Here is a 16,569-nt window from a genome sequence, read left to right on the forward strand (position 1 = left end):
AATCTGATCTTGAACATGATCACCGTGATATCCATCTTCAGAGTCTTGTTATCATTTCTCCTCCAAAATGAAAAGTCTTATCAATATAAGGTTTCCATCAGGAGACCTATATGATGATATGATGGTTATAGATGAAAGTGGCACCAAGTTGCCATCCAATAACTCCACCACAGCAACTTATTTTGAAAACACTTTCCTCGCTGACGAATAGCAATGATGGTTTTAACACACCACAGTTAAACGAAAACGAAATAATGGTTCTGTCTTGACCGTTGTGGAAAGAAATTCTTTTCAGCCAGTAGAGGATCAGGGATTCAGGTTTATTCTGTAGGATTGGTATCTCAAGAGATCACTGTCTTATATAATTTGCATGACAGTTTTGGAATAAAATGTCACTAGATAATATTTTCCAAATTCATTAATATATTCTCCTTTTACTTCTCATGACACATGATTTATATTATGACATATTCACCTTGCACGTCAATGGTTGTCATAAAAGCTTTGTTAATGCTTTAGTTAGTTTTAAATTTATTTATATACTCTAAATACATTAATAGATTTTGTTCATACTTGGAACGAATGATCAGAAAGCCTCAAACATTTGACATTCTGTCACTCTTACACCTTTCCAACAATACTTAGATCATGGGCTCCAAATAAGGGTCCTGGCAACCTTGTTTTTGTTTGTGGCAAATTTGAACCTTTCAGACAGAAATCATTGAAAATAGCATTCCTTGTTTTGACATTCCGTTATCAATCTAGACCGTTTCGCTTATAAATACATTTGACATGATAACATCGATCTGCTAAATTTCTTATTTCAGAACCCAGTCCTTGATACGATCAGCCCCTCCCAAGGTCCTATGTCAGGAGGGACTATTTTGACCCTCAGTGGGAATTATTTGAATGCAGGAAGCAATAGAAGTATCTGGATTGGGAATCACAGTTGTGAAGTCAAAAGGTAAAAAGCACAACCGGGACCCTACCACACCTATCTCCCCTTTGTCACCTGGAGCTTTCACCCCTAGCCCCTAGTCACACTTCGACTGGAATGCTTTTGCCTTTATTACTTATGTTTGTTCACATTTAGGTTAGGTGCTTTACAGAACAAAAAACTCATACAGGTTATCTAGTGCCAAGGCAATTGGAGTAAAGTACATAGTCCAAGGACACAGCATGGTAGCTGATCCAGGATGATCCGATGGTAGAATTATATTTTGTACCCTTTCCGTTGTGAGTCCTGTATGCTAACTGCTGTGCCAACCTAGTCAACTTTTGTACTGTAAATACCTTTTTCTTAAGCTCAAGTGTGGAGAGATCATATTTGATTATTATGACAGATATTGGTGGTTTTCTCATGTGCCCATTATATCTACACTTATGCATCACGTTCTTACATAACCCAGACAGATCCATTAATATAACGTGAGTATGTGCTGATGTTGAAAGAAACGTCAAACTCGACGAACAAGCAGGATGGGTACAAGCTTCAAACCCCATGATTTGCTGCACAACTTTGTTTTGAAACTTTATTGGTTATAAACCCAAAGATTACCGTGAACCTCTACATACACATTCACGCCATTGTGTAGTTGGTTCTAACTAAAATGGTGAAACTCAAATATTTATTATGGGCCACCAAAACAGATCTATTGAAATTTGTGTTATTGTAACTTCTACTAAATAGATGGCCATGTATGTATCAGCATACGATTTGTACTAAAAAATGTATTTGTATGTGTAGTTGTTCCTAAATAAAAAATGGTGCTAATCTGACATCCAATCTGGCCATCAAAGCCGTCATGAAAAATTATGTTATCGCTACTTCTGTGAACAATTTCATAATAAAATGTTTTTTTGTTGTTTTTTTTCACAAGAAGATTTCTTATAATGTCCAATCAGTCGTGAATCAATAGTTCTGCACGGTGTTTCCAACGAAATACTTGTTAATCTGTTTAGTTGGGAGTAACTGAAAATGGCACGGATTTGACCCTTATTATGGCCACCAACATCTTGAAACTTTTATTATCTCTACTTCTCCTAGATGACTACTCATATGAAATTATGTTTCACCAGAAATGTTTTAATGATAGCTAGTGGATCTTAAATATAGTTGTTCGTTTAACACCAGTTTTCAATAAAAGACAGACTAGACATGGTGACCGGTACACAGGCAAATTGACTCTCAATATGTCCATCACGGTACCATTGTGAGAACAGTATTATATCGGTTGATAAGATATTGATGGTATATCATCTTGGGGATTTGACCAACTGACGTGTTATCATGTCTAGTTGTTTTTAAATAAACTGGTGCCATTCATTCATTAAATATGGATGTCATGATGGGAGTCTTAGAAATGGTGTTTTTCTAATCTCCTAAATGCAGTGTCTTATTTAAATCCCGTTCTCATTAAAAGATCTCTAATGTAATTACTTATTCCTAAATGAAAATAATGCAAATCTGGCATCCAGTATGTTCAACAGATCAGCTAATGTATTACTGTTGCTGACGAATATCAGCTAGCGTTTCGACACTGTGCAGTTAAAAGGCAGAAATGGTCTAGCCTTGAATTCATCGAAATTACTTTCCCCCAGTAGAGCAAATATCCCTTCAAGATACCCTTGTTGTTTATAATTGGTTCTCTTTACATATAGCGGAATTTCGACTAATGTTGTCCAACATATGGTCTATCGTACCTTAAGCAGCAGCTTTTTTAAAATTTAAAAAATGACCTTCTATTTCAAAAACTCTGATTAATTATTTCTTTATGCCTCTCCTTCCGGCTAGTGTTTATCTGAAGAAATATTTCGGTCAGATTTGACTGTGTTTTAAGTATATATGATTGAAATGATTTCAGTTTCAATAGCAAAATGCTCAAATGTGTCACCAGCATTGCATCTGACACGATGGTGAAGAAACTCAACGTGCAGTTTGACAAGCAGATGGTGACAAGCAGTTTAAATTACAGTTATACTCCCGACCCTGTAATTTTCTACGTTGAACCAAAAATTGCTATTGTCAGGTAATTAGCATCAACCTTTTTGTTCATTTTTCCTTCTTTCTATTGCTCTCTTGCTGTCATAAGCAGCCTTAAAAAAGTCTTATATTTAATGTCCAATGCAATTTCTTCATCATATGACACTTTACTGGGAGAACCAAAACATAACTACCCCGACCAGGCATCAGGTTCATATAGTAGTTGTATGTGGACAATGACAATTAACATTAGCCCATAAGTGTATATTCTTGAACGCAATGAGGGAGAAGTGAAAACACTATGTTAAAATTGTTCATAGGTGTACATTGGAATGTACTTCTGGGGACAAGGGGAATTTGACTAGGATTTACTTTCACTCTAGACTGCCTTAGAAATTGAGATCAGATACGTCACTCGGAAAACGAGGGAATATATGTTGTGAAAATTGTCATCTTTTGGTACTTATACATGATTACACGAGGGCGAGGGAGTGGTTATGGTTGCATTTACCAACATAAACATAGACTTTTGCCAACGAACACACATTTTGTAATATAAGAGGATTTTAAAGCTTTTGTTAGGTAACGATAAAGACGAAAGCAATACATACTTAAACGTGCATAAACGCAAATTTTGTGAACAATTATTAGAATCTCTCCGTTCTAGATATGAGAGTGGCCCTGTAAGGGGCCAATTTGATCAAGATTGATATACATGTGAGAGATAGTGTAAATACAATATGACTTTAAACCAATAAGCATGAACGTGTAGCCATTGTGTTTAAAAAATTAACATGTTTTAATAATAAGAAGAGGCTTCTCTAACTCAAAGCCAAAAAGTTTGGGTATGGTTAGACATGGGTTAGTTTAACTTAACCTTACCATTACCCTCTCCCCTGACAAAGACTAACAACAAGAACATATTTGCAAGTTGACAATGTTTGGGAGTCAAAGTTGACTTCCAGTTATCTAAGGCACTGTCATTTTGCCATTGATACCAGCATATGTCCGATGTTAGAAAAGACATCCATAATATTCACAAGACAATCTATCTACTTAGTCATTGCTTCTAGAGTAATCACGATCAAAACAAGTTACGAAATGTTTCAAGTGATCTCCAAAATTGCATTGATGAAGAAAATATACAAAGTATTATCCATGCACCATGGAATCTAATCTTCCTTCTTCTTTCTCCATTCTTTTCCTGAACATGTTAATGAGCTCGGAAGGGACGTCAACTTATTATTCTGCCTTGTCTTAGCTGTGTCACATAAGTTGAATTCATACCTTGGCTATAAGTGTGAACCAAATTTATAGGGATATTTGACCGAGGTAAAAGGCCTTATTCAAAGGCTCAGACAACCAAATTGCCTGAGAGTCGATGGCCCGAATTGCTAAGGTAATGAACAGAGTTGCTCGTTGTTCAATGGAGAACCTGTTGATTGTGTCTGTCAATTTTGACTTGCTAATACTTTTTGTGCTCCACGAACATTTATGAAAAACTCACTACACTCGGGCTTTAATCATGATTCCGCTTGTTTAATCATTGCTATTTTAACTTGATAATGTTGTTTGTGCTCCACGAATTTTGAAGAAACAAACATTACGCTCTTGATTTAATCCTGACTCAGTTTGGCTAGCCATTGTTGTTTACAGATGGATTTGGAGATGTTCGGAAGCAGGCAGTTCAGGGACTATCCCTCCAACTTGCCGTTCCACCAGCATCCATTATTATAGAAACCAGCCGTCCCAGTCACATGGGACGTAAGATAGGAAAGCCAGGCGAAGTTGTTCTTATACGATCCAAGTGTCGTTCAAATTCAACCTTACGCGAGCAGACGACAGCCGAAAATTCTAGTTGGCAGCCTTACATTGCAGCAAAAACACAACCCACAACCATCCTCTATCCCGCTGCTGATTTATCACCCCCATCTCCCGCAAATTGTCTACTTGGGGTGCCAGACTTCTGAAATTGCAATAACACTGAAACATCTAATAGTTGCGAAACAAATGTGTTTTCCGAAAGATGTGGGAGGAACTTCGGATTTTGTGTATTCCATTCCCTGTTTCTTCTTCTCTCGTTCTGACTGATACTCCGTCAAATCTGGAGGACAACAAATTCGTTTGCAACGATCGTCGACAAAAGGGTATTGAAGATTGTATGAAAATCAAAGTTTCCGGGTTCCATTCATGGCTGTCTCGTTAATAACAAAGCCATTTGCAAGTTGAGGTCGATAATAGACTTCAGTACCCTCAACAAATTTATTCTTACGCTGAGGTTCAATACTGACATCTCAAGATTCGAAGAGACAAGTATGACATCCGCTTTCACAGATGCCGACTGTTATTTTTCTATTTATCTGGCTTCGCTATGGTTTCTTTACTTTGCTTAACTCGACTTGTTTACCAATTTTGAGTCCTTTCTTTCAGTCTAAATATCAACTCCTAGGTCTGGACCAATTTATTGACGTCATCAACGGCAAGGCGACATAACTGGAAGATTTTTCTCGAAAAGTTATGGTAAGTTTTCTTCCTCGGTGGCAGAAGCAATTGAATTATCTCGGGTTTCTCGTGATTTAGGAAAAATCCAAGTTACAGCCATCCCAGTGTTTTGTCAACCTGGGTATGTAAGTTATCAATTTCAATCATGCACGTCTCCCTCATATCTGCGTCATGTGGATGGCCAAACAGATACAGCTGTCTTGAACAGGACACGAATGACAGCAATGTACTATTTTAACTCCTCAGGTTATTCAATGTAGCACCAAATTTGTTCCTGTTGTGCTTCTTTTATTTACTACGGTTGCAAATGACTGCACTTTTGTAGTCCAATGAATCAAAACGTCTGCATCAGGAATTACTCTGCATAAGCCTCAAATGGAAGTGACGTTGTATACAGATGTCAGAATATACAGATGGGGACCCCAATTGTTGCTTGGCTTCAAATATGATCAACAGAAAATAGAAAAAGTGTAACTGCCTCGACGCATCGACCTTCATCTGACAGCTGTTATGACTGACTTTTAGTTTTAGAAGTATAGACTGTGAGAAACGTCAGTCCTGATTATGTCATACAATTCCGTTGTGGCGATTTACCTCCACAAATAAGGGAAAACAAATCTCCTGGCATTTTCTTCGGCAGTGCTGCCAACTTCAAATCAACATAATAATCAGACATATTTCCAGCAGACTGGGTGTCCAGGGTGACGTTCTCTCTAGATTGGGTTAGGTTATTTTCCGGAATGGTTCCTTTATCTATCATTTTGGGGTCTTCTGATGACCGACCTTTTGCAACAAGGTGAAACTCCAAATGGGCAACTTTGTTTCGCGGATTCTGGACATAAATGTTGCATCTTGAATGCAGTGTCAATCAGCTGGGGAGGGTTAAATCACTTGCCTTCCCCTTAAGTGTTAGTATTAAATATAATACAGGAAATAGATGGTCAGAATTGGATCATAATTATGTAAGCCACTCTCTAATGGAATAAGTTCTGAGTCAGCGATTTACTCGATCTTGCAATAGATCTTACCAAGGATGTCAGATATGACTCTCTAGAAATAATAACGGTAGGATGTGTTACTACCCCTATCTCCACTTGTATGGCTCGTACCACGACATCATTGCAACAAACATAATTTAGACCTTTGATTGCAGAGGGAATCTCGAGAGCAAGAAGATCCTCCATTCTAAATGATTATACTAGAAATGGTCATATTTTCAATCAATAGCATATAAGTTTTCAGTGCCTCAAGCCCTCAACTAGCCTAATTTTTATATGGCTCATAGGAAGAAAAAAGTTGTCACTAGTTACCAAAAACGCCTACAGCTCTGTTTATTCAGGCATCATGGCAAAACGATATTGGATAAAGACCTATCAGACGTACTAGCCAAACTCCATCAAACTGGAACCTGTCCTAGATCTTAGCATTTCTAAGTTCAGGAAAATTTCAGCCATTAGGACAGACCTTGCTGAAGCTGTTATGATGCTAACCAGTTTCCTGATAGCTGTAGCTTCCACATGCGGCTTGCCTTTTCAGTCAATCCGATCTATTTTCAGCTCAAATCGGATAGTTTGATGATCCTCGTGATTCAACCAGGCATACTAGCCAAGAATCAGGCTCGAGGAGAGGAAGTCAGATATTAGATTTAAGCTCGCTTTCATATGTATATAAGGTGAGGGCAGTGGTCATGTAACATTATGTCCGTGCCATTAAGCACTACTTAAACCGCTCAGAGGCAACTCGTGACATGCGGACCTCTCTCTCCATGCGAAGGTACAAAATCAGGTAATCACTTGCCATGCCAGACTTTCGTGGCTTAAGAAGATTATATGCATGTCATACTATGACGTATCCAATGATCAGAGACACCTTATGACAATTTCAGCTCTGACAGCCTCACATTTGCACACAACGCTTCGATTCATTACATCTTAGACGCTGTTGGCAAGCTTGCATGATCAACTAAAATTTATAATGGGAATCTACAAAATCCTGGATGCGACCAGGATGACTACCAGACACAATTAAACAAACACAGCCTCTTACATTTGCTGGATTCCACAGTGAAATGTGATGGTAAGAAGATTTCAGTTATTGTCTTCTTAACCTAAATGTACGGTCACGGTTCAAGTGACCATATGCAGAATTGCTTGAAATAGGATATCGGGTTATCATTCAATGGAACATCAAACCTTATTCCGTCGAGAGATAATTGCAGTATAGGTAATATAGACAGATTTCCCTCCTCACAACACCACTTATCTTAATGATAATGTGATATAGGAATGTATTTGAAGGATAAAGCAAATTTTTCATTTTTCATTACATTATATTTCTCCAAGAATACTTACCCGATCACATTACTTAATAACTATTGCAACTACGCCGCCTTCAGCGTAAAAAACAAGCGAAAACTGGTAATGGAAAGGGTCGGTAATTGGCAAAAGTCATTGTGAGAGACAGAGCAGACGATTTTATGTATTTTAAGTAGTGCTGGGTACGGGATGTATGAGTCATAGCTCTAACATTAATGTGATCAGATGAGTATTCTTGGAGAAACAAAATTAACTAAAGAATTTGATTTCCTAATCGTTGTTTCCAAATCTTGAACAAAAGTAACACTCCTTTTAAACAAACCAACAACATTCCCACGCGGTATTGAGGGTTTCTTTGGATGCTTTTTTAATACTTTTGTTTTCTTTCGAATCGAAGGATTGCATTAAGTCGGTACTGCCAAAACATTTCAATGTTTAGCTAATAAAGGAGGTAGTCCCAATTTTCACTTTCTTGGAGAAAAGTTGTCTTGGGACGATAAAGAAAGAGCGTAGGTGTGCAATTCTTACAGACTTTGTTGTTTGTTTTCAGAAGCAAACACTGAAGAGAATATTTTATCACATTATTTTTATACTGGAATTCATTGCCACTGATTTTCAGCACATCTTAACTTTTGGCAGCACTCGTTAATGAAGTGTTTAAAAGGATTAAGCCCAGTATAATTTGTTCATATAACTTTATCTTGCGAGAGGACAGCAGCAGTTGCTGAAGCCGTAGAAGACTGCACCGCTACTGGAGAAATAAAAGTTCATTTGGAAGTTGGTTTCCATTGTTTCATCAAATTAGGAAACACTGTTCTTAAATTAGGTTTGTCATGTGAATGGCAAAGAAGTGGTTATGCTCTGCCAGTCAAACACGCTTCCATCACCTTTGCGAGGAAAACCTCCACGATACGAAATAGATTCCCCTTGACTGTCTTCATGTCATGTGCAGGCAAATTGCCACCCTCTCATTGTAACTCCTCTCGTTATTTTGGGGTGGATGATCTAATTGATGTAATTTGTGCTTAATTACACATTTGACAGATTTGATTTTTGCCACAACCACTTGGCGCAGCAGCCAACATGTTAAAGGGATAATAGAGATACAATGCAGCCAAGCTTTGATGATCTAACTTCCTGTCAATCACTTTCAGATGGGTGAAGAATGTTATTGAAAATTTGAGATTATCCTCAAAGTAACAAGACATTTTAAAATTCAGTTCGATTAGATTGCTTTCCAAAAGGTTAATGCAAAATCATGTTTACGTTTAAGTGTAAAAGAATAAAAGCAACAAACATTTTGAAGTTGCTATTATATGTAAGCCATAGTTCAAAATTGTTTGTAAGACACTTTGTACATCTCGGAATGTACAAATAATCTTCGAGAGCTACTGGACAACACATACCCATCAAGAAATTTGAGAAGGCAAGAGCAATATAAGATTTCATGCCAATGAAAACATTCAATAGAACAAAACAAAAGAGACATACAGTGAAAGAAAGATGAAAATGGATCGTTCCAATGTGTTTTGAAATTTCACTGATATTGAATCAAAGATAATACACCAAAGTAAAAAACATGTCTCCGTGATTTAAATTATTTTGACAGTATGGAAAAAATACTTGATTTTACAATCATGAATACAATTTATTTTATAAGAGATATAGTTGTGATGGAAAGGAACATTGGTGTTTTCATGAATCATAGCAAATTTATACACTTGACTTCGTCAGATTTAATGGTTTATTCCTTCTCTATAACCAAATCCTATTCTGCATGTTGCTGCTTCTGTTGCTGCTTCGGTAGTGAAAGTAAGTGCTGCTGCTGGCAACTCGGTGACGGAGAGAGTATATATAGTGACGGAAGGATTAGAAATCTTGACATGTAGAGTTTAGTTTCTTTTCGGTTGAGCTGAATATTAATAATATATTTTTTTCTCAAATATTTAAACTCCTTCAAAATGTTTTGCAATAAACTTACCGTTTCATGTTCACTGCCTTCTCTTCACAACACAAAATTAAGCCTTTTTCTTCTTCTTCTAGTATTCTTTGTTTATTTTCTCGCTCTTGTTGAATAAATGTTTCTTCTGCTTCTCCCTATTGTTGCATTCAGTTCTCGAATTATTTCCTCTTTTTCTTTCTTAAATCATAAACTTGTAGTGCATTCCCCTATGACATGCCCAGTTCTCAAGACAACTAAAACAATATGTGGGTAAAACTAGCCTCATCACCAATTATTTCCAACATGCTGTTCAACCTAGACTATGTAGCCCATGTGAAAAAATCATGGACCATCATCAAAGCTTCTGAAATGACTACTTTTAAAAAAGCAAATGCAGAAAATCAGGAATCAGGAATGTTTGAAGAGAATATTGTTTTAAGGACTGTCAGTGCAAAGAAGTTTGGAAAGTAGAACATTGAAGATATGTGGTATGTGTTGACCCTCCTCTTTTGTTACCAAACTCCAAAGGCCATTACCAATTATCAAACCCCAATGGCTCCTTTTAAGTCGACACATATCACTAAAAAAAAGAATTATTAATCATATTCCGAAATGTTGCGTTTTGTGTCGTGTGTACGTTTTACTATGTATTTGTTCTGTATGTCTTTGCTTTTCCCAAACCTAAAACTTCAAATCCCTTACACTTTCTATTGTACGTGTATGTGTGTAAGTGTTTAGCAGTCTCTATAAAAACTTTCTCCCCTTGTGTGTGATCCGCTAAAATATTTTTTGAGAGTGTGTCTGTCTATTTCATCACCTTCTTTTACATACCGTCACTTTTTTGTGATTGTGTATTTGTATTCACGTAAGTATAATTTTCGGGTATAAAAACACCTACCATTTTTGTTGAATTGAATGTTGTATGTTTGTATTGTCATCAAAAAGCGGTTTATGTATAGTATGGTGTTTGATTGTAGATGGATAATAGGGAGTGTATCTGAATAGTAATAAAAAAGGGATGTTGGATTGTAGGTTGTGTGTTTGGATAGAAATCAAAACGAAATTGTTCGATATGATATTTGGTGTGTTGCATTGTAATCATTAATCGGTTGCTGGATAGCAAGGGTGTGGGTTGGATAGTAAAAATATGTGCTGGATTGTAGCTGGCAATTTTAACATTGAAATTTTTCCTTGTCTTTAGAATGAGCCATCTGACCCTAGTTTATACTGCAGTCTAGGGACAATATAAATTCAATGAACATTCCTTGCCAGAAAATGTCCCATGGGACCCAGACATTTCCGGAGACATTACAAATTTCTATGTTAAATTCCCTTGTCTAATGTGTGATTCATGACCCTAAATTTATGGAACACGATCAGTCCTATTTTAAGTTCCTCTTGCCCCTAGAGTGCCCACCCATGTAAACGTATGAACAATTTTAACATAGGATTTTCCCTTTTCGCCAGAGCGATCTGCAATGTAAACCTGTTGGCTAATGTTAAAGTTCCCATTGTCTCGCGACAGCCATATACTGCTACTCATCTTGAACTGTATTTTAGAGGTTTTACATGACATACAAATGCGATTACATCAAGTATTGCAACACAAAATCACACACTTCATTACCTATCAAGAGTTTTAATTACATACTGAACTAAAAATATCTTTTGAACAAGTGATTAGTTTGAAAACAAACACTCCATTAAATATATAACTTTATTTTTAGTGTTGAAGTGATGTTCCTTTTTTAAATTTGTTTTCGTTATACATCATGTGCCCAATACATCAGTGCTCTAAAAATAAATGCTACATGACAAGTAGCTCATAGTTAGCGTCAAGGAAGTTCTGTTACACACTAGTAATTATCACATAATTATATTGATGGTATTTATTAATCAGGTATCTAATTATCATTAAATATAAACCTGAATGTCAAGTTTTTAATGAAAGGGTTTTGAGTTTGCCGTTGATTATATCTCAATTTTAAAATATATGTGACAAAGCCTAAGCCATAATTAGACGTTTCACAGATTTTGACACAGGACAATATTATACATTACTCCTTGCCTCAGTGCATATAATGGAATTATTAATTATTTTATCTTAAAATGTATCTGAAATTATTATAAGTGTGTATACGCTTCGATAATATTTAGTCTGGCAACATTTATTCCATCACATTTCTATGTGCAAAACTTGCGGATGAAGTTTGCTGATTGATATGCTGCAAAGATGGTTATCAATCTCTAGTGCTATATTTGGACAAAAAAGAGTACCAGTTAAAGATTTGTGTGTATATTACAGTGGCGGAATTCAGATTGACGTGAGAGGTACACAGCTGGACATAATTCAGGAGCCCAAAATGGTTCTCTGGTATCGTGACAAAAAAATTGAAGGGGTAAGTTTCATTAATGAACCAGTCTAGAGTATAAAAAGATGACACCTGTTCATTGAAAATAAACAGTTTAATAACTTTACCGGTTATAGACCAGAATAGATTATGAGATAACTTGTTGTCTTTTCTTCGTCATGTCACATACTGCAATCTGTTTGCACACACTTTTTATCGCTACTCCTAAACTACCTGAATGATCACAATGAAACTGAGAACCCACCATTATCACATATTCGTCGTTATCTTAAGTGAAAATGGTAGTCCTGAGTCATGCACTCTGGCCACAGAGGCCATTTGCAAAATGTTATTATTATTCCCCATGAATGGATTATCATTTCACCACAGGGTCTACTTAAGAAAATACTTTTAGGATGTCCGGATGGTTCTGGTTGGATCTGCCGTACAAGAAAATACAGAAAATCTTGCTGAACAGAAAGTCATATCATCAAGACATTTTCTTCAATGAAAATGGTGCTGTCAGGACATAAAATATGGCTACCACAGGTGCCATTTTGAATCTCATATTATCATTACTCCAAATGAATGGAATGGTCACTTTCACGTGAGATGTTTGCCAAATGAATTTGTACGATGTCAGATTGGCACTAAATGACAATGATGACCATTTGACATCCAATATGTTCACCCCATCAGCCATCTTGAAAACCTTGTTGCTGCTCATACTAAACCAAAGTAATATTGAGATGGGAAGACGTATGTTCAACGTGGTAGCCATCTTGAACGTTTTCATCACAATTGATTGTAGAGTTGGGTATCAGGAACACATTTTGATCCGCGGTATAACGCGATATTTCGGAACGTACCACGGTACATACCACGGTATACTTCAATTATATTAGAGCCCAAAAATTCATTGTTTTGGGGCAGGGACCTGTCACTTTTATGTTCAATTTCCGTCAGTCAGTATCTGAAAGAATTATATTGCTCTGATTTACAGCAAACTAACGCCAAATTATATCCAGTATATTATTTTGACAAAAATATTAATCATCTTGAGATAAAGGAACATTAACATATTTAAGCTCAAAAGAAAATCGCAACCTCAAAACACCCCGATAATTAAATGGTGGTATGTGGAATGAATTATATGTATATATATATATATATATATATATATATATATATATATATATATATATATATATATATATATATATATATATATATATATATATATGGAGTTTTCTGTACTTCTGCCTGGTTAGATGTTCATTATTTCTGGAGTCTCTTCAACTTTGCTAAATATAAAATTTATCATATTTTACCTGATTTATATTTCAACACAAAATTCATGAACTAAATCCAAACAAAAAATTCCCTCATATATGTTATATCATACATAGCTTCACAGGTAAAACTAGATGTGTGCCATGAAACTTTTTTCTTGGTTCCACAGAACTGTAAAAATGAGAATTCAACTCTGATGCGTTGCTATTCTCCGCAAGTGGAGGCCATTAAAAGCAGTGGAAGCTTCAACTTAGCCATAGAGGAATCGTACAGCTATGGATTTATTCTGGACAACGTCACAGAGATTTTAAATCTAACAAAGAAAGACACAAATAAGTTTGGAACCTTCAGAATCGTACCTGACCCAATTTTTCAATCACTTACGAAAACTTTGGACAATAGCTACTTATATGTACCAGATAATGACTTGATAATCAACGTAAGTATACTATGATCATATTACGTTTCACCTCATATGTTGTAGGGATATATAGTGTTACCCTTGTTTGTCGGTCCATGTGTACCTAATCATCTTAACGCTTTCCGTGCTCAGGCAGGGTGATTTGTGTTCCATGGATAAATCTATTGTCTTATTAATCTCAAAGACATTTACAAAGGAACTGTTCTCTTTTTGTCAGTCATCTGCTCAGCATTTTCATATGTAAAATTGTGTCTGTTTATTTGATGTTGATTGGTATCTGCTTGCTTATTTGAGTTAGGCTGGTAATATCTATGCGTTTGTTTATATGATGCTAATTGGTAACATTTGATGTTGGATGGTAATGTTTGTGTGTTGGTTTATTTGATGTTGGTTTCTAATATCTGTGTATATCATTATTTGGTGTGAGTGATACTATCCGTGTGTTTGTGCTTTAAATGGTGATTGGTGGCATATGGTTGTTTATTTCATGCTGATTAGTAACAATTATGTGCATGTTTATTGTATGTTGGCTGTATCCATTTATGTGTTTATTTGATTTTCGGTAATATTTATATTTGACTATTTGATGTTGGTTGGTAATATTTATATATACACTTATTTGATATCGATTGGTAATAGTTGATGTTGGTTGGTAATAATTGGTGTTGGTTAGTAATAATTGGTGTTGGTTGTTAATATGCAGGCTATGCAATTACGTTAGTTTTGAGACGCTTACAATTGATTTCACTTCTTAGATTGGTTATTGATTTTTGTTTTGTTTTCAGATGGCTAAGATAATGATCTTCTTTACAGTCCACACAATATTAATTTCCTTGATTTATCATTCGAAAACATAACAAAGAGAATAATATTGGTAAAACAACAAAATTGGCACCTACAATAATATGTTAGCACTGAGGTAAAACATGCAAAATTTACTATATTTGCATGCACGGTAATAAATAAAAAACAAACAATGCTTATGTGATTGTCTTATTTGTAACTGTCAGGCCACCTGCAAAATTCAGCCATACTTGCTTTAAATATATGACTTTAGGTGCTTGAATCGTGATCTTAATAATATTCAATTAGCCTCAGCTGTAAAAGTGTCGTTCGTAAAAGTATACAATATAGAAGTACTCAGATTTCATCACCATGTATGAAAGAACAGAAAGTATTGTCAAAATATTTTATTGTATGAATGTCATTGTCTGGTGTCTTGGTTCACATTATTGTGATTCATAACATCCTATGAAAGTCATTGCCCAATGTCTTGTTCACCGAATTGTGATTCATAGTATCATGTGATTATTATCATTATGTGTCATGGTTCACACTATTGTGATTCATCGTATCCTACGAATGCCATTGTCTGGTGTCTTGTTTCAAAGACCAAGAATTCATCCTCATCATAAGCATTACACCTCCTTTGTGAAACTACCAAGGTGCATCAGTTCACAACACCATGATATCCAAGTGACATGGTAACTAACAGTACACTAATAATTCAGAAACACAGGCCATATGTTTGTACAGGGTGAGCTTTGACTTTCATAACTGATAGTTCGATCATATATTTTGTGTAATCTCATTATAGAGTTCATACAAATGAACAAGTCTCAGGTAGTAGCATTAATGTGGAATCTTTGTGTATCTATGTATTCAGTGACAGCCAATCATATTATTCTTGACTAAATCGAGCCATCAAAAAAGAAAATAATTATAAATAATCGTTCAAAACAATTTAATAACCAAACTTAAAACGAGTCATTTAATCAAATATATGGTGACAATTCGTCTACTTATACTTTCCCATCATAGTTGTGCATTCATTTTCATACATATATTTGAAATCTATTATCGGCCGATACTTGTACGTGTCAGTCTCCACACAGCCATATTGAAATAGACAGTGGGGCAAATCTTTCATGGCAAGTTACGCAAAGAATGTTAAATTATTTTAGTTATTGGTCTTACACGTTAAAGTGTCCCTTCATCCTTGCGTTTGTGAAGGCTGAGAGACATCATTAGAGTAAAGCTGGAGGTAAGCTTTCTAACATACTATTTTATTCTGTCCATGGAGAATACAGGTGCTCTGCAAAGAGAACGTAAACATTTTGCCAATCTCGTGATGTATCATATATAAGCTAGACACTTGATCCATGTATTTCATATTTCAATACGAACATTTTTTATCGTGTATATGATAAAGGTCGGGGAGTACCACTTTGCGGTGAAACCTTAACTTCAACAAAGAAAGGGTGGTATACATATGGTTCCTTCCTTCCCTGTCATATATTTCCTTAACTAGTAAAGACAAACAAGTTGTATATGATGTATTGCAAGTAACAATTGTTTCTGCAAAGTCCTTTTTACTGTTCTAACAAAAGACGTTTGGTGTTTATATGTTCCGCCTCCTGCTTTACTTCAATAATGCCCTCATCCTTCACAAATGCCTTGATGAGAGGTCGATCATTTTCGCCATCACAGGTATACACAATCCCCTTAAAGAAAGTCAAGAAAAGAACTGTTCAACATTAGTTTACCAATAAATGTGCATCAGAGCAAATACTATCATTTCATGTGATTCATTCCTTCCCTGTCATATAGTTCATTAAATAGTGAAGACAAACAAGTTCTAATTATGTATTGCAAGTAATAACTGTTTTTGCAAATCCCTTGTTATTTTCATGAATATTACTTAGATCCAACTTGTGAAAAGACTTTGCTTATGTCCAATCTTCTGTTAGTAAGATTGTTTG

General features: G+C 35.7%; 1 protein-coding gene across 1 annotated transcript in view; it reads left to right on the forward strand.

Moving 5' to 3' along the window:
• LOC149803959 (hepatocyte growth factor receptor-like) overlaps positions 1–16,569 on the forward strand; it is a 91,696-nt gene that overhangs the window by 44,977 nt on the left and 30,150 nt on the right. Inside the window, exons 11-14 of the mRNA XM_089954026.1 lie at positions 828–964; positions 2,865–3,029; positions 12,048–12,141; positions 13,556–13,825. Of these exons, the coding sequence (XP_089810152.1) occupies positions 828–964; positions 2,865–3,029; positions 12,048–12,141; positions 13,556–13,825 (666 nt within the window). The remainder of the gene's footprint in view (positions 1–827; positions 965–2,864; positions 3,030–12,047; positions 12,142–13,555; positions 13,826–16,569) is intronic.

This window comes from Sinohyriopsis cumingii, chromosome 3 (assembly GCF_028554795.1).
Source record: "Sinohyriopsis cumingii isolate HCF-2022 chromosome 3, ASM2855479v2, whole genome shotgun sequence".
NCBI lineage: Eukaryota > Metazoa > Mollusca > Bivalvia > Unionida > Unionidae > Sinohyriopsis > Sinohyriopsis cumingii.